This window comes from Tenrec ecaudatus, chromosome X, assembly GCF_050624435.1.
Source record: "Tenrec ecaudatus isolate mTenEca1 chromosome X, mTenEca1.hap1, whole genome shotgun sequence".
NCBI classification, from domain to species: Eukaryota; Metazoa; Chordata; class Mammalia; order Afrosoricida; family Tenrecidae; genus Tenrec; species Tenrec ecaudatus.
In genome coordinates this window covers 59,174,976-59,194,333 of record NC_134548.1, presented here as the reverse complement: position 1 = coordinate 59,194,333, position 19,358 = coordinate 59,174,976, and the positions used below count along the sequence as shown (strand labels likewise).

The 19,358-nt window shown below is 44.3% G+C and overlaps 1 protein-coding gene across 2 annotated transcripts in view; it reads left to right on the top strand.

The window, feature by feature from the left end:
* Positions 1–19,358, top strand: part of FGD1 (FYVE, RhoGEF and PH domain containing 1) — a 55,267-nt gene continuing 35,909 nt past the window's right edge. The window contains exon 1 of one of the 2 annotated variants that reach the window (XM_075539468.1): positions 1–1,076. In XM_075539468.1, coding sequence (XP_075395583.1) covers positions 770–1,076 — 307 coding nt within the window. In that variant the 5' untranslated portion in view covers positions 1–769. The remainder of the gene's footprint in view (positions 1,077–19,358) is intronic. The other variant, XM_075539469.1, reaches the window with a different exon arrangement.

Sequence of the window (19,358 nt, the reverse complement as noted above, 5' to 3'; positions counted from 1 at the left end):
CGTTGTGGCTGTGGCTGTGGCTGCTGCTGCTGCTTCAGCGACAGCTCCTGCCTCCCCACCCCCTTTCCCGGGCTCCTTCCCGCCCACAGCCGCGAAAACCCAGACTGAGATTGGGGAGGACGGTGGATTGGGGCCCAGGCTTTTCTCCTGTCCCTGTGGCTGGAGCTTCTTTTGGGGGTGGGGTGGCGGGTTGGCTGAGGGCGAGCCTTCAGCGCACGTCCAGTTTTATAGCCATCTCCTCTTCCCTCCCCGCCCCTCCTCTTCGACCCTCAGCCTCCGCTGCAGCGGGAGGAAGAACCCTTTCCAACCTGACCGGCCTGAAGCGTCCAGATCGATTCCCATTCGGGAAGAAGGAAGAGACCCGCACTCTGATCCAACCGACTGCTCGCCCCAGGGCCACGGAAGTGGCTCTCCACCAACGGGACAAGCGCAGTCCCTCGACCCTGCTCTAGCAGCTGCTGGTGCCGCAAAGAACTGCGTTCCCTAGCGGGCCCCAGCCCCGCGGAGCCAACTCCTCGCGCTAGGCCCGGGCCGGCGATGCCTGGCACTGTGGCAGCAGTGGCCGTGGCTGCTGCTACTGCCACCGCAGCTGGCCCGGGCCCGGGCCGGGGGCTTGTGCCTCCGCAGTGGGGTTGAGCCCACAGTCCTGCCCCCACCCCCTGAGCCCGAGGCCACGGATCAGCACAGCGCAGGGCCTTCTCCGCCCGCGCCTCCGCCCCAGGAGCTGGAGCCAAGCGGGGAGCCAGGGCCCCGCGCCCAGGCCCAGACCATGCATGGCCACCGAGTCCCGGGGGGCGCTAGGCCTTCGGAGTCCGAAAACCCGGCAGCTAATATCTCTGGCGCTGTTCTACCGGCCTATGCTGACTTGGACCTTGGAGTCCTGGAGTCTGGACTGCTGGTGCCTAGGGGCTCAGCCTTGGCTCTCAGAGGCCCCCTGGATACCCAGCTTGTCGGACCCTCTGAAGCCAGCCCTGGGGCTGCTCCAGGCCCCCGGGTCTTACCCTGCGGGCCCAGTCCACAGCACCACCGGGCCCTACGCTTTTCCTACCACCTGGAGGGCTTGCAGCCCCGGCCTGGTGAGTGATCGAGAGAGCTTGGGACCCTGGGCCATGAGCCTGGTACTGGGAGCGGGTTCTTGGTTATGGGCCCTTGAAGATTCACCTCCGGGGCAGCGGGCTCATCCTGGTCTTTCAGGGATTCTCAACCTCTACCACCTTCCCTTCACCCCTTGGCTTTAAGTTCCATCCTTTCAACCTGTGTCTCCATTTCTTTTCTTTTCTCCCAGTGTAGCTCAGCCCCTCCAAATGCCTTCATTTCTGTCTGCTGAGGCTAAGGGGAGAAGGAGCGCACCAAGAACAAGGGGAAGTATTGCAATGCAGAGATGAAGTTTGGTTAAGGGAACAAGAGAGTTTCACATTTGCCAAGTGCCGACAGTATGCCAGGCACTGAGCTTGGTATATTAACGTGTGTTCCCATTAAATCTTAGATCTTCCTGTGAACGAAGTGTCATTGGTCCTATTTAGCAGATGAGGAATCAGGCTCAGAGAAGTTAAATAACTTGGTCACAGTCACACAGCTAGTATGTGTGGAGCCAAGATCTGTTTGAGTTCAAAGTCTATGGACTTTCCTCTTTCCCAATCTGAGGTTGGAGACCCTGAAAGTACTGCCAATCCTTCTGCTTATGTGATTTTCTCTTACAGTATTCAGTAGTCATGGAGTGGGAGTGGCAAAAAGGGGGTAAGGCATTATAGATTGATCCAAGGTTGCAGTTTTGCCAAGTGTGTGTGGCTGGAAAGAAGGGAGTTTAAGGTGCTGATAAGAGAAAAGTAGAAGAGGTGGGACTTGGGGGGTCAGGCTAGAAGGCAGAGTGAAGAAGCTGGTGGGTAGAAAGACAACAAATACCAGGTGATGTTGGTATAGGCCAGCTACAGAAAAGCTAGAGAACCCACAGGCCATGAGATTGTGAGCAGAAATCAGAACATTTGAATCGGGCTTGCAGAGGTGGAGCAGCTGCAGTTCAGGCTGGGGCCAGAGACAACTGCTTGTTTGAAGAGTTCCAAAGGACCTCCTGCATGTGGGAATGTTGTTGTGTGGGCTCAAGAATTGTGAAGGAAGAGCAGTGCATATGGACTCTACTTTCCTCTGAGCAAACCCAGAAGGATTTGTTCAGCCCCTGGGGGGCTCTATGGGTCTTTGGAACTGTGGCCAAGCACCAGGTAGCAGGAATGAAGTGGTAGCCATGGGAAAGATGTGCTTCCTGCTGCTGTGGTGACCTTGAGGTAGTGATGGATCCTCTGGGAGTTTGTAGGGGCAAGAGGTGATTAGCTAACAGCAGGCCTATAATATTGTGCCCTGAATGTCGCTCCCCCTGAAAGACACTGATTGTATGGAGTGGGCTACTCACTTGCTTTATCGCAGCATCTTCTTTTAGATCCCAAAACATGTACCACAAGTACTCATATCTCAGAGTCTACATTTCTCTTTCCCTCTCCCTGGCAGTTCTTCCCTCATTTCTCCACCTAATTTGCTTTTCATCTTTCAGGTCTCAGCCCAAATGTCACCCTTTCCAAGAGACCTTCCTTCCCTGTCCACTTTAAGTAGGGCCACTTGTGAGTCTCCATGACAACTGCTCGTGTGTTTCCTTCCTGGTATTTAATGCAATCTGAAATTCTCTTATTGCATGTATTTACTTGTATATTGCCCGCGTTTTTTCCCAACAGAATATGAGCTCCATGAGGGCAAGGTGGTTGTATCTGTTTTGTTCCCTATTATATCCCTAGTGATTAGCACAGTGACATAGGTGCTAAAAATCCTTATTGAACAAATGTCTGAACAGACATTAAGAGAGAATATAGTAGACTCTCTGTTACTGTTGTCTAAAAGAAGGACAACTAACACAGCGACTGACACACAGTAGGTGCTCTATAAATATCAAGGGAGAATATAACAAGCTTTCAGTAACTTCTTTTTAATTGTTTTACTGGGGGCTCTTATCACAATCCATACATACATCCATTGTGTCAAGTATACTTATACATATGTTGTCATCATCATTTTTAAAACATTTTCTTTCTACTTGAGCCTTTGATATCAGCTCATTTTCCCCCTCCCCCATCCTCCCTTCCTCATGAATATTTGATAATTTATCATTTTCCCCCCATGTCTTACACTGACCACTGTCTCCATATATCCACTTTCCTGTTGCCTATACCCCTAGAAAGGGACTATATGTAGATCATTGTAATCAGTTCCCCCTTTCTCCACCCATCTTCCCTTTCCCCTCCTGGTATCGCTACTCTCATTATTGGTCCTGAGGGGTTTATTTATCCTGAATTCCATGTGTTTCGAGTTCTTATCTGTAGCAGTGTACATGCTCTGGACTAGTCAGATTTGTAAGGTAGAATTGAAGTAATGATTGGGGGGGCATTAAAGAAGTAGAGGAAAATTGCATGTTTCATTGGTGCTATACTGTACCCTGACTGACTTGTCTCTTTGACAACTTTCAGTCTAAGCTAAGGGCAACTGAATTTCTGCTCTCCAAATACTCTGGTCTGTGAGCTGGGCAGTATACAGACTCCTCCTGGTCTTGGCCTCTCAAATCCACACATAATGTTGATTCTGAGTATTTCTTTGAATTCCCATCAATCCTTCTAAATTACAAATCGTGTGACCCTTCCTAAACCACTCCCTTTCTCCCCACCCCAAAAGGGTAACATAAAATTCCTGGGATCCTTTTCGGTCACTGCATAGTGGGGATCTTTCTTTTAATCTAAGGTGAGGATTGGGAAGGTTATTAGGAAAGGATCTGACCACCCATCCCACTATTACTAACTGGCCCACTGTGTGACCCTGAGTGAGTAACTTCCCTTCTCTGAACCTCAATTTCCAAATCTAAAGAATGCTATGAGGAGTATATAGGATACAATTTGCAAAGCCTGCACCATGGTCTAAGACCTCAGCAACTGGGAGCTAACATGAAAAGGAGTGGAAGATCAGAGAGAGAGAGAGAGAGAGATAGAGAGAGAGAGAGAGAGAACAGAAAGAAGAGAAGAGGAGAGAGAGAGAGAAAGAAAAACCTTTTGTAGAGGAAGCAGAGGAATTACTCAGGCCCTGGCAGGCAGGCACGGGGCCATGTGATTCCCAGTAGCATGGAGTATGAGAGGCTTGCCTCCCCCACTGCCCAGCCAGCTCAGGGGTAGACATAAGTGACTTGCTGCTTCTCTCTCCCACAGGACTCACCTATAATTGTGCCAGAGAGGGCAGGGTTGGTGGTAGTAGGGTGTGTGTGTGTAAGAGAGGGTTTCCTGAGCTTCAATTAAAGGGATATAGCATTGTTAGCCCTTAAAGCATGTTCTTTCTGTGTGTTTCCTGGCTTCTTTCCTCAGACTGCTGAGGCCTTTATTAAATCACCATCCACAGGGCACTGCAGCCCATCATGGTGGGTCATGGGGCAGGGGCAGAATGTAACTTTTGATGATAATAATTATGCCCATATGAGGAAACTTGAAATTCTTCAAAGTGCTTCTTGAAGCAATGGGAGAAGCAATTGGTAATTTTGTTCATTTTCCAGATAGATAAAACTGCAAGGTCTCATTGTGTTACTGTTATAATGCAGTGAAATGCCAGAGAGTGATTTGAAAGAGCTGGAAAGGGGTTCCTGAGTGTAGATGTGTTTATAGGAATTGGGGGAGAGTCTTACCCAATTCTTCAGATGAACCTTGCTAGTGTAATGGTTACTTATTGGGCTGCTACCTGCAGGGTCAACAGTTCGAAATCACCAACTGCCTTGCAAGGGAAAGAACTTCTGAAAAGAGTTACAGTCTCAGAAATTGAGAGCAATTCTACCCCGCCCTATAGAGTCGCTGAGTTGGAATCAACTTGATGGCAGTGAATATATATATGTGTGTGTAATTTTTTTGTTACCCTATTCTTTAGCGTTGAGGCTAGAATGTCCTAAATGCTAGATAGGTTGCAGAACTTGAGGCCTGACACTATGTCAATCAAAGAGATTGCTTTTGATGTTAGATCATTTTCATGTATGGCTAGGGGATATGAACCACTTGAAGAGGGCAGCGAAAGAGGCTGGCTACTTCTGATTGGGAGCCTGGAGACTTCTTCAGAGACCCTAAGAATTAGAATTGGAGCTGGAAAGGCCCCTAGACTCCTGGTTCTGGGTTTCTCAAACTGGGGATACTTTATTTTATGTGTGATTCCCAGATTACAAGCCTCACAGCTCCGGAATCTTGAGGTTGGAATCTAGGAATCTATGAGGGGATACCAAAGAGTTCATAGGGGAAAAAACTCCGTAATATTTCAGTTCCAGTTTTCCATGAAGTTTTTGAAGTATCATCATGTTTGAAAAGCTATCCAGGTGATTCTGATGCATAACCAAAGTGGGAACCATTGGTCAAACCCATTTCCATTTAGCACAGTGGAGTCTCAGAGAGGTAGAAACTCAACTATGGTCCTACATCATATGGTGGAAACCAGCAACATTAAGTTAGCAGAAGGAGTACGCCTTCCCATCTGAGTTCCTCTCCTCAGAGCCCTATGTGAGCTTCCTTAACTCAGTCTTAATCCCGAAGGTGGACACCAAGCCTAGGCAAAAGGGAGTGTGAATCAGTCCCTCCACCGCACACACACAAACACTGGCTGCCTCGGTCTACTCTCTATTCCCAGCTCTCAGTTAGAGTTCCAAGGCAGTTGCAGTTCTGGTACTCTAAGTAGAGGGTACCCTGGCACCAGCAGTACCCAGCATAGGGCCTGACCCAAAGGAAGGGCTCTAGGAAGGTACCAAGCAAGGTTTGTAGAGCCAGTGAATAGCATGGAAGGCGGTCCAGGTGGGGAGTTTGGTGGGAGCAAAGTCACCCAGACACAGACCATCCTGGGGACTGAGGGTGGTGTTAGGAAGAGTGGAGAGACAAGGCTGACGATATTTTATCCTGAAAGCAAAGAAGGGATTTTTTTTTAAGCTGGAGAATGACCTGCTAACCTGTGGAGATTAGATGGCAGGCATTCAAGAGTGGAAGCAGAGTGGGGCAAACAGGTTGTAATCATCCCAGTGTGATGACTGTATCTTGGGTTATGGCAATATCAAACGGAGTAGGTGAGATTTGAGAGCTATTGAGGCGTTAACTGGAGAGGCTCTGGCAGTGGCTTGAATGTAGTGTCCAAGGAAAGAGGGGAGCGCTAGATGAGCACAGATGGCTTTCTGAAACCAACTCGATGATGGATGGTAGGAGGACTGTCCATATGTAGAAGAAGGAGCTAGTAAAGGTGGTTTAAGATCGTTTTATGTTTGAAGCATTTTGAGTTTGAAAGGCTTGGGGAGATATTCAGGAGGTGGGTAGCAGACATTTGTATGTATGATTCAAAGACTCTGGAGAAAGGTCTGGGCCAGAGATGTTCGAGAATCCTCTCCACAGACACATACCTATGAACTCATGGCGAGAGAGTGGATCATTCTGGGGACAGTCCCATCCTTAAAAATACAGAGAGTGAGATCCATAGCATCACCCTCAGTGGACATGATTCATTACCTGTCCAAACTTCACCTTAAATGCCTTTTGGGGGAGAACATGTTTTTATTTGTTTTTTAAGTACACTGGCCTAAAACTGAGATCCATTTCACATAAACTCGAAATAGCTGGCTGCGGCAAAGAACTGATGGAGAACTATGAAAGCAAACTAGATATTGGTAAATTCTTGTAGTTCTCTCATTGTCTTCGCTGTCCAAGACATCCATGGGGTTAAGTGTAGAGTTTGCTAATGTAAGGGAGAAGACGTTGTGCTCATCACAGGAGGAAATAGGGGGTTCACTGAGGAGGAGGGTTAGAAAGCAACTGATTCCAGGGGAAGGTCTGATAAAATACTAAATTTGGTTCCTACCCACCAGGTATCTGCCAAACAAATAACTCTTAGTAGCTAGGAAAATGAATTTTCTTCACAGGACTGAAACTATTGAAGTTTCAAAGTTGCAAATAGTTGGCACTCCCTGTGGACCCTTTCAGGCACTTCTGTCCTTGGGGGAGGGGCTGCCTTCAGCTGCCTGTTCCCTCAAGGGTGAATGTCAGGTAATAGTGTCCCAGAAAGATCCAAGCCATGAATTTCTGGAGTTCAGTTAGCTAAATGCATAAGGCAGATGTGGAGCTGGCTAGACACTATCTGGGTGGAGCTTGAGCCTGTCTGGAATGAAGGCAGAAAACGAACTCTGCCACTGGCTGACCCTACAAAATTAGTTTGTCTCATCTAGAGAAAGTCGACATCCTTGGAACTGTGACTCCAGCCTCCTGGGGCTGGTTCCTGGGACTTGGAACATATCTCACCTCCTTAAGAGTCCTCAAAAAAACACAATAGGGCTGGAGATAGACTTTAGGGCAGAGCTGAAGGACCCTCAATGCTCCTGGCTTTACCATTGGTTCATTGTACCTCCAAGTTTCCCTCTGTTGGGATCCTTATTTTCTCCAACTGTATCATGGTGACCAAAAAGGAGAAGGATAAGGGAGAGCCAAAGAGGGGAGGAAGGAAGGTCTTTCTTTATTTAATGTGTGTTTTTGTCTATTTGTGCTAGGCTCAATGTTAGGTGCTAAGTAGACAACAAGACAAGCACAGTCCCTGTCATCGTGGATCAGGAAGCAATTGTTCAAACAAAACAAAGGAATACTATATGGTTTTAAATCAGAAAGGAAATGTCTAGAATAGAATGAAGGTAACATATATACAAATTCGCGTGATGCAAGCGATGTGTGGATTGTGACAAGAGTTGTAAGAGTCCCTAATAAAATGATCTTTTAATAAAAAAAATTAGGAAAGACGTGTGTCCTTTCACCATACGTATTCAATCTGTATGCTGCAGGAGCACATCATTGGGGGCGGGGACAGGGGGTAGAGAAGGGAAAGGAAACGAGAACATTTGCGTTGAGACCAGAATGATAAGTAGGAATCCAGTGGTAAGAAGCAAAAAAAGTGGTTTGATCCAAAACCCCAGGCAGTCAATGTTAGAGCTACTTGGCTTGGCCTTGGAGGATTGATGGATGTGAGGGTATGAGGCCCCACTGAAGATCACCCATCTCGAGTCCAGGTCTCAGGAAAGTCCATTTCTTTCCTTTTAGAACCTGCATCTGAGATACGGCTTTCTCATTTGTTTCTTTCCTCCTGCAAAGGTTCTACTGGTCGACAAGCTATACCTGCCCTTTCCTTTTTTCTTTGCTGAAAAAGATTTTCAGCTACAAATGTTTATGTTCTTCCTCTTCAGATTGGAGACTTCACACATAAACAAACTGAAGAGAGTTGCTTCTGGACATAATTTCAGATTTGTTCTGGCTGTGCCAGTTAGATAGAGATCTTTATGAATGTATAGCTAGCCTTTCAGTGATTTTATTCTGCTGAGGGTCAGGAGAAGTAAGTTTGGTTGCTACCCTAGCCACCATCAAGGGATTAGAAGGAAATCAATTTTTATTTATTACCTACATCTTATGGAATGTTCTGCAATAAAATAGTATTGTCATAAGTCTGTACTTCTGGGACATGCTTTTCACTTTAACACACGAAGCTTCAAACTATTAAATATTTTAGAAAAACCTTTATGCATTTTAAATGTCATCCAAGACATCTACTCTAGCAAAATTAAGACTTTGGTGTTTTTCTGTCCTAATGGGAACTCTCTCACTAAAGATATGATATTTTTTATTGTTGTTTTTAATATTACAATTGTGTTGAAGAAAATTTTACAGTATGGCCATGTTTGTTGCTGCGATTTCTGGTAATAAGAATGTGAATACTTTTTTTTTCTGGTAATAAGAATGTAAATGCTCTCTTTTTTATTTTCAACCCAAATAGTAACTTTCATTATAAAACCAGAAACGAGAAACAACCTAAATGTCTAAAAAGAAATAAATTGTGGTATACATTAAAAAAAAAAAACCGCAGGCAGAAAAAAGAGTAATTTTGAAGAATAGGAAAGAGGCTATTGAGGCCGAGGGACAAGGGTAGAGACAGATGTTCATTAGCTAGGTTTTCCTAGTCTCTATGCTCAAGACTTTGGAGCTCACCTTGGCTGAAATAATCTAAGGGAACCATATTTTCCCAAAATAGCTGTGGTGTGGAGAATGCCTTAGAGAGAACTCTGAGGATGGAAATGAAATCAGTTAGGTTGGAGTGAGGTGGGGGTGGGGGGAAGTATACAGATTCTCGAGATACTAGAAAGAGCCTAGGAAGTTGAGTCTGCAGATCTAGCTAGGTATGTAACTTTAGGGAGCGAGGAAAAGCTAGTCGAGGATGTCTTCAAGCGGGTGGCTGGAAGTGCCATTCCTTGGGGTGGTGAACATCTGAGGAGGAAGAGAGTGGAGGGATGAGGGTAGGGGTGTCGTTTAGGCTGGATTATATCTGGGAAGCCTGGGGAAAGGACATCTAGGTGGCAGTACCAAATAGGCATCCACTGTGCTCATCTCTATCACAGAGTAAGAACAGGAGATTGAGGAGTCGCACAGGTGAGTTTCTAAAGCCAAGAGAAGGAACAGGAGGCCCTTTGAAGTATATATGGCTTTTAATCCACCATGAGGCTTCCCTGGGTACTCTGAAAGAAAAGGGTAAGTCACAGAGGGAAGGCATTTGTAGAAAGTAGGGAAAGGTGGGACTGGGCAGTACTGGCCCCAATGAGCTACAGCTGACAGAAGCACTTCTGCCCAGGGCAGGCATGCTCCCTCACTGCTGATGTGCTGCACCGTTGTGGTCACTTTCCCTTGTCCTGTTCCTGACTTCTTCCACATTCCACTAAGGCTGAGTTGACTTCCTAACTTAAAGCAGTCCACATGTACTCAAAACCTCAGACTCTGTCACCAGGACTACCAAGGAAGGGACAGGGAAGGTGTGGATCTTTCACTGGGCATCCCTTAGGGGTTTGACTCTCAATATCACTGACTCCTCTCTCTGGAGAATTCCTTCAGGAATCTTTTTTTGGGGAATGCTGTAGACCCAGTTTCGTCACTTTAGAGCTTTGTGTAACACCTTAGGTAAGTCATTCCACATTTTTGAACCTCAGTTTTCTTATTTATAAAATGGCCTTAGAGTGCCCATCTCCTAGGGTTGTTTAAAATATTAAATGCCAGAGATAAAATCCCCTGTGGGTTTCCCCAAGGGCACATTGTAGCCCTGTTCAACAAATATCACTGGCTTGCCTCTCAGTTGGGGCTTCCATCTCTCCCTGACTTCCATGTGAACCTTTTTATCTCTGCCTCCCTTCTGACTCCTCCCCATCCCTTTTCTGTCTCTCTCTGTATATCAGTTTCTCTGGGTCTCTGTAGTTTTCCTGTCTTCTCTCTTGTCTTTCTCCCAGTGTTATTCTTAGACATCCCCCACCCCATAATCTCCATGTCTCAATTCTCAGATTTGACAAAGCTGCTTGAGTGCTGGATCGCTGTGGTTGCCACGGGGGTCAGAGAGACCATCCCTCCAGTAGCTCTGCCTACCCTGTCCTCATGGCAGGTTGCATGCAGGGCAGCATGGAAACCCCAGCACCCATGAATTACTGCCCCTAGTGCTTCCAGCTTCCTGCCTCTGTCCTCTGAAGTCTCCCTTCTCTTCCTAGCTTCTGAAGTCCCCAGCCCATCCTGGGGCTGGAGTTACTAATCCCCACCTTCTCTGGCCTCAGATCCAGACGCTCAAGGAGGTAGACAGGCTTTCACAGTAATCAAGCAACTGGAAGAGGAATAAGCTGTCCATACTCTCTGTGGCTGTGTAGTTTGTGTGTGTGTGTGTGTGTGTGTGTGTGTGTGTGTGTGTGCAAAAATGTATTACATGCACATGCACCTCTCTGCCAGGCTGTCTTTGTCCTCAAGTGTCTATTCTATGTATGTCTTCATGTTTTTATTTCTGTATGTCTGTGTGTGTTTCAATGTGTGTCTGTGTACATCTGTGTATCTGCGTGTTTGGGGATCTGTATGTGTAGCTGCGTGTTTGTATACACCTGGGGGGTGTTACCTTGGCTCTCTCTCAAATGGAAGGAATTTATAGATGTTTCTGCATGTGGGTCTCTGTACTTAAATCTTATGTGTTTGTGTACATATCTGTGTCTGTACCTCTGTGTCTGTCTGTGAAGGTTTCTCAGTATGTTCCCTATGGGTTTTGGTGGTGGTGGTTTACCTGTGTTTTGGCATTTCTTCTGCTTCTTCCTCCTGCTCTGAAGACTTGAAAATTTAAGACTCTTTCTTGAAATTCTCTTCACCACCCACCTCAATATCCACATCTCTGTCTACTTTTCCTCCCTTGTCAATAGGACTCTCTCCAGTCTATCTATACCTAAAAGACATAACCCATCCTGAATGGTCAACTCAAAAATCAGAAATGTCTCTTCTCTTTCCCCTAATGCTGCTATAGCAAATACTACAAGTGAGTAGTTTAATCAACAACATTTTATTTTATCACAGTTTAGGAAGTTGAAGTCTGAATTCAGGTAACTGGCTTCAAGGGAAGGCTTTCTCTATGCTGTGGGGAAAGGTCCTTGTCTCTTTTCAACTAGGTCCCTTAGTGATCATGTAGCATGCATTGTTCCTTCTTTCTCGCTTGCTTACTTAATTTGCTTTTATATCTCAAAAGAGATGGATTTAAGACATACCCTACACTATTACATTTCTATTAACATAACACAAAAAGCCCATTCCCAAATGAGACCACAATCACAAATATAAAATCCAAACCAGACCCACTGCTATTCAGTGGATGGACGTTCTTAGAGATCTTCTAGGACAGAGTAGAACTACCCCATAGAGTTCTAAGACTGTAACCTTTATGGAAACTGACTGCCACGTCTTTCTTCCTTAGAGTGGTTAGTGAGTTTGAACCACCTACCTTGCATTTATCAGCTGAGCGCTTAACCAAAGCACCATCTGCCTGGCTATCAAAAGAACCTTAAAGGCTTAAAGATAAACAAGCGGCCATCCAGCTGAGAAGCAACAAAGCCCACAGGGAAGAAGCACACCAGTCTGTGAGATCATGAGGTGTTGATGGGATCAGGTATCAGGCATCAAAGACCCAGAATGAAAAACCATATCAATCTGAATGAGGGGTAGTGCAGAGTGGAGACCAACAGCCCATCTGTAAACAAATGGACATCCCCTTACAGAAGGGTCACAAGGAAGAGATGAGCCAGTCAGGGTGCAGTATAGCACCAATGAAAACATACAACTTTCCTCTAGTTCTTTAATGCTCTCCCCCCACCTCCCACTATCATAACCTCAATTCTACCTTACAAATCTGGCTAGACCAGAGCATGTACACTGGTACAGATAAGAGCTCACAACACAGGGAATCCAGGACAGATAAACCCCTCAGGACTAATAATGAGAGTAGCAATATCTGGAGGGTACGGGGAAGGTTAGGGGAGAAAGTGCGAATTGATCACAATGATCTATATGTAACCCCTTCCCTTGGGAATGGACAACAGAAAAGTGGGTAAAGGGAGACATTGGTCAGCGTAAGACATGAAAAAATAATAAGAATGTATAAATTATCAAGGGTTCATGAGGGAGGGAGGGTGGAGGAGGGCGGGAAAAATGAGCTGATATCAAGGACACAAGTAGAAAGAAAATGTTTTGAAAATGATAGCAACAAATGTACAAATGTGCTTGACACAATGGATGTGTGTACTAAGTGTGATAAGAGATGTCTGAGCCGCTAATACATTTATTTAAAGAAAAAAAAAGCACTGCATCATGTCTCCTTAACCATTTATAAATCATTCTGTACCCCAAACCAAGCCAAGGCCATTGCCATTGAGTTGATTCTGACTCATAGAGCTCTAGCTGGAATTTCTAAGCATACACATCTTTGTAAGAACAGCTAGCCTCATATTTCTTCTGAGGAGCAGCTAGTGAATTTGAATCTCCAAACTTGCAGTCCAAATATGGTTTCTTTCCCATTCAGCATCCATGTGCTCTGTGACTCCGAACACAGAGATAAGCAGGATCCGATTCTATCTCAAGCCAACTCACTTCTAGCCATGCTTCCTCAGCCATTCCGTCTCTATGTCTTTCCATGAGTCTAAATGGACTCAAGTCCGCATGTTTGGTGCCTCAGTGTCCTCATCTGTAAAGTGGACTAATAGCTCATAGGATTGTTAGTAAATGCCTGGGCCAGAGTAGATATTCAACAAACAATTCAATCCCCATACCTTATATTCTCCACCAGAAAGCTATAAACATTTCCTCCAGCACATTTCATATTTGACAGGACTTTTTGTTTGAAATTTCAGCGAGACACCGTCGGTCCAAGAAAAGCCTGGGTGTACCTTAGAGGTGTAGTGGGACAGCTGGCCTGGAGCTCACGTTCAAGGGGCAGATGAGAAGAAGTGAGGCAGTTATCCCTTCCTTTGTCCTTGGCTTGTTTTCCTCTCCCCGCCAAGACACTGGCTTTGCAAAAAAATTTTCCTTTTTGCCAAATGTGTTTTTTGTAATATGAAGTTTTGTTCACACATCATGTAGTTCAATAGATTGAGCATAATAAAGAGAGCTCTGCAATCACCACTGCAACCGATTCTGTTCGTTATATTCTTTCTTCTGTATTTCCTCTATTACTCGCTTATGTTCTTTCCTCTATTACTTTTGCCTACTCCATCCCTAAATTCCAACTTACTTGGCTGAAAAGTCAAGGAGCAGAGATTTGGGGGCTGTTGGGAGAAATTTGCATCCAGCCTGAGTAGATTGGCTGGCTTCTATTCACTTTAGCATCTCACTAACTCTTCACACTGAAAAGCACACATATATTCTCCCCATTTTACATCGGGGTAAATCGGGGTCCCGGGCTGTGAAGTGACTTACCCCAGGTTACCAAGGAATTAATGGTTGAGGTGCAGCTTGGGGCCCTATTAACAGAATTGAGATTAAGTAAAGGATGCTACTGGGATACTCTTGGTCGTGGAAGGGGGGGGGGGGGAAACTAGAAGCTGAAGTTCCTAGAAAGAGGTGAGGGAGAATTTAATTAGAATGGGAATGGGGAAAAGGAAGAGACTCAGCTGGAGGATAACCTGCTCTCTTAGTAAGCTCAGAAGCATGTGCCCAGGGTACCTGACAAGCAGGTGCATACAGCAATCAGAAACCATTTTTTATGATTTTGCTTTTTCAACAATAAGCCATCATGGAAAAATTTTAAACTCCACTGAATTTCTTCTAAAAAAATAATACTGTGTTTTTGGTGAAGGTTTATGTAGCAATGGAGGTTCCCATTCAACAATTTCTATATAAATTGTTCACTGACAAAGTTTAAATTCTTTACATTGCTTGGACAACCTCATTATTTCCATTCTGGTTGTTCTGTTTCCATTCATCTAGTTTCAATACTCACCTTGTCCTCTTTGTTTAAAAGTAACTATTGATTGTTCGGTTTTAGATCATGATTTTATTTATTTAATATATAATTTTATTGGGGGCTCTTATCACAATCCATACCTCCATCCATTGTGTCAGGCATGTTTGTACATATGTTATCATTATCATTTTCAAAACATTTTCTTTCTACTTGAGTCCTTGATATCAGCTCCTCATTTCTCCCCTCCCCCACCCTTCCTCATGAACCCTTGGTAATTTATTTTAAAATTTTTTCATGTCTTACATGAACCGATGTCTCCCTTCACCCACTTTTCTGTTGTCCATCCCCCTGGGAAGATGTTATATGTAGATCATTGTGATCGGTTCCCCCTTCTTCCCCACACCTTTCCCTTACCCTCCAGATATCGCTACTCTCATTATTAGTCCTGAGGGGTTTATCTGTCCTGGATTCCCTCCCTGTGTTGTGAGCTTTTATCTGTACCAGTGCACATGCTCTGATCTAGCCAGATTTGTAAGGTAGAATTGAGGTCATGATAGTGGGAGGTGGGGGGGAGAGCATTAAAGAACTAGAGGGAAGTTGTATGTTTTCATTGGTGCCATACTGCATCCTGACTGGCTTGTCTCTTCCTTGTGACCCTTCTTTAAGGGGATGTCCATTTATTTACAGATGGGCTGTGGGTCGCCACTCTGCAATACCCGATCCCATCAGCACCTCATGATCACACAGACTGGTGTGCTTCCTTCATGTGGGCTTTGTTGCTTCCCAGCTGGATGGCCACTAGTTTATTTTCAAGCCTTTAAGACCCCAGATGGTATCAGATCATGATATTTTAAAGTAACCAGGAATAGTCTTTATTTTATGAACCAATTTTTTATTTACTTAAAAGGTGGCTTCAGACACTAGTTTCAGTTCTAGGCTTAAAGAATATTTCAGGGCAATTGTCTCGGAGTTCTTCAGTCCAGTAAGTGTGGATTTTTTGAAATCAATTTCCATTCTATTCTATCAGGATCCATTTATTGATCAGAACGGCTAGTAGTGTTAGCTGAGTACTATCTAGTTCCTTGTGGTCTTGGGGTAGATACAACCATGGTTTATATAGATGAGCTTCTTCTTTGTGCTATAGACGAGTTTCTTCTTAGAGTGTTTTTCTTCTTTCTGTTTTGTACTGGACAAGTAGTAGAGACCAACAGTTGTAATTTAGATGATTGATCACAAGCTTTTAAGATCCCAGACATTACTCATCAAACTAGAATGTAGAACATAACTTTATGAACTATATTATGATCAAGAAGTTCTATGCAACTATGGTTCTAATCCTTCAAACCCAGAAAATGAATTCCATTGGGGTGTTTTGTTAGACCTAAGAAATATCCATTACTGTGCTCCTTATGTGCTTTGTTATATATACAGGTAAGAATAGTTTAAAATACCTTCCGCAGCATTTGACTATATTATACATCTGTGGCCCTGTAAGGTTTTGTTTTTGGTTCTTTTTAAACAAGAAAGAAGCTTTCCTTTTATTTATTGTTTTCCCTGAATGGTTTCAAAGTCTCCAAATTCAAACTCCCACCATATTGGACCATGGGTGAGATACAGGCAGGTGAGGCAGAGAACACAGCTCAGGGCACCAGATCTCAGGCTTAGTCCAGTGGGTGGGTGGCTATATTAGAGGAGTCATTTGCCAGCCAGTTGCTCTAGCTACTCAGGCAGGTGGGATAACAAGTGGGACTGCAGCTTCTTCCCCACTTGCTTCCTCCTACTCTGTTCCCGCCCCTGCCCTGTCAGCTGCTGCTGCTACCTCCTGGTTATCCATTCTCCTAGCCTCCACAGCAACAAGGACAACTGGCTTTAACACAGTATTCATACAATATCCAAATGACATAACATCCTTTTTCACAAAACAGATTGTTGATGTTATATGATGCATACCTATTTATGAATATACATACATATATACACGTCTATACACATGCATACACATATATCTAACCTATATACACACATAAATATTCCTATATGTGTGTAGGTATATATATATGTGTGTATATATATATATATATATATATCTCATTCACTGCCATTGAGTAGATTCCAACTCCTAGTGACCCTGTAAGACAGAGTAGAACTGTCCTTGTGAGTTTCTGAGGCTGTAAATATGGGTGCAGAAAGCCTCATCTTTATCCCATGAGGTGGCTGGTGGGTTTGAACTGCTAGCCTTGTGCATAAATCCCTAAACCACCAAAGCTCTTACACACATATGTAGCTATACACACATACCTACATATATACCAGCGGTTCTCGACCTTCCCAATGCTGCAACCCTTTAATACAGTTCCTCATATTGTGATGAACCCCCAACCATAAAATTTTGCTACTATTATGAATCAGGCGACCCCTGTGAAAGAGTCGCTCAACTCCCAAAGGGGTCGCGACCCACAGGTTGAGAACTCCTGATATATACCCACAATTACATTTATGAGGGTTGTTACTGTTGCAAAATTATATATGCAAAATTATGTAGCAATTACCAGAAGGTTCTTTTTGTATACTTTTTCAGTGACACCATTTGCCCTTGTCAAGCTGTATACAGTGTATACTTCATCCTCATTCAGTGTTACTTTTCTTTAACCAGAGATTATAAGTATCTACTATCTAGAGAGTGAATTCTCTCCCCCCCACCCTTCCTTGATACAACTAATAAACATTACTTTCTGCTTATTTACCTATTCATACCATTTCATAAAAGTCAGAACATGTACTATTTGTTGTTTTTTTAATCATTAACTTATTTCATTCAACATGATATCATCCATAATGTAATATGTGTTGGGAATTCATTTGCTACATTTAACTTTTATAGTTTTGTATGGTTGTATTTTGAGTCCTGTATTGGTGAGTGTGTATTCATTGCCTTGCTTCCTCTAAATAGGAATTCTGCCCTGATCTGAAGTGCTGTCATGGTAAGTGGATCTGGATTCTGTGTCCATACAACTCTACCTGGGTTTGTATTAGCCTGTTTTCCAGACAAGGAAACCCAAACTCAGATAGATGTAGAGACTTTCTCAAAGCTGCAGAACTAGTAAATGTTGATATTGGGACTTAAATGCAATCAAGTTATTCCTTTAAAAGGTACTGTAGCACTTTAATTTGCACAGTCTATATCAGTGATCATGATTATAACATTCTTGTTTGGAATAATCAAGTACCATAGTTTTTAAATGATAAATTCTTATTTAAATATATAAGACTGGATTGAAAGTTCTCTATAATAATGTTACTGTCCCAAGCATTCTGGTGCCCAGTGCAAGGAAAATTGGGTAGAACTCCCAGTCTGCTTGAGGCTTAAGGAGAAATATATCTTGGAGGCTTTGGCTGCTAGGTGCTGCCTTGGAGGTCTGTCTCTGCTTTACTCCTCTGGAAGACCCCTGGACTACGGGTGCCTCATTTAGAAAAAGGGGGGAGAAAGTACAGGATACCTAGTTAAATTGGAATTTCATATAGATATACATCCCTGTGCTAAAATTTTTCCCTGTTTGTCTGAAATTCAAACTCTACTCAGTGTTCTGTTTGTAATCTGGCAGAGTCCTGACCTCTCCCTCCTTAGAGCTTCCGTGGCCTTGACAGTCTGACCCGTTGTTGTTCCTGAGTCACTGCTTAGCCTTTCCAAAATGAGAGTCTTATATCTGAGATTGGGAGCTCCCTGAGATTGCCCTTCAATTTGTTGGAAGAGGAGTGGGAGAGTTGGGCATAAGCACAAACCCGTACCCACGTAGCAAACCTGGGGTAGCATTCCAATGATACACTTCCCATTGGTGTTCAGTGATGTAACAGTTTTGTGGTTCTCTCCAGGCGGAAAATAGTTGGTGTGTGCCTCGGTACATTCCCACAAAGTAGTTCATGCTTTGATGGCATGACTTTTGTTTGCATGTGTGTATGGAGGAAGGTACCTTTGTAGTCTATGCTGAAATGGACTTTGGGGTCTCTGGTAAACTCAGTGGTGGAGGGGGCAGTGCTAGTGGAAGATTTTGTCAGGTGCATACATGTGGGTTAGTGTGTGCGTGTGTGTGTGTAAGAGTGAGGGAATGTTGTGGCTTATCAACCATAAAGAATGGGCTGAAGAAAATCAGCGCAGGGCCTGGCTGGGTAGAAAGGAAAAGTGGTTTTTAGGAAGGGGGCTTCCATAGGGCAAAGATGGGGCTCAGCATCCCCCAGCACAAACTCTACCAGAGTCTAGGCAGAGCTCAGTAAGATTTAGGAAATCAAACTAAGCTAAGGGAAGCAAGAAAGTTCAACAGGGGCAGGATTGTGGATGCCAGGCCAAGAAATTCCCCTATATTCTCATGGAGTCACAGATGGTTCTTTTGCTAGGTATGTGACATGGCCTAAGATAGACTTTCAAAAGGTACATCCTACAAGAGTAACACCTGTAGCCAAAGAAGCCACTGGAGAAAGTCAGGAGGAAATAGGAACATGTAGGCAGAGAGACAAAAGAAATAGGGATATTGAAAAAGAAGAGGAAGAAAGCTTTTATTTTACTCCTTTCCGTGGGACCTTGGGTTAGGCTTAAACTTCTGAACTGGAACTTTTCTTTTTCAACCTGTAGGTAGTGGTTGGGAGTGTTGTTTCTTTTGCTAGCCACACTGAAGCACTTGTATACACCCCTACCCCTCTTGGCTCCCTCTTTTCCAGTTCTCCCTGGAGAATAGGGTTAAGAATGGAGTTCAGGACAGAACTAGCTGGTGCCTGAAAGTCTGCCATTGGCTTGATGTGTGACCTCAGGCAAATCACCATCCCTCTCTGTCTATATCTCAACTAAAAACTGGACTGACAGTCCTTATCCCACTCACCCTGAACACCAGAGTGTCACAGAATATTTGTATTCATTCAGCCTCTTATTCTATAGGGCAGCTTGCCAGGAAATATGGGAAAAGGACAGGGAGACCCATTTGTGAGCTCCAAGGTGGGGTAGGAGAGAAGGGAGCAGAGAGGTGACTGTGGATGGTGTTATGATCACCCCACCTCAGGACCAGCAGCAGAAC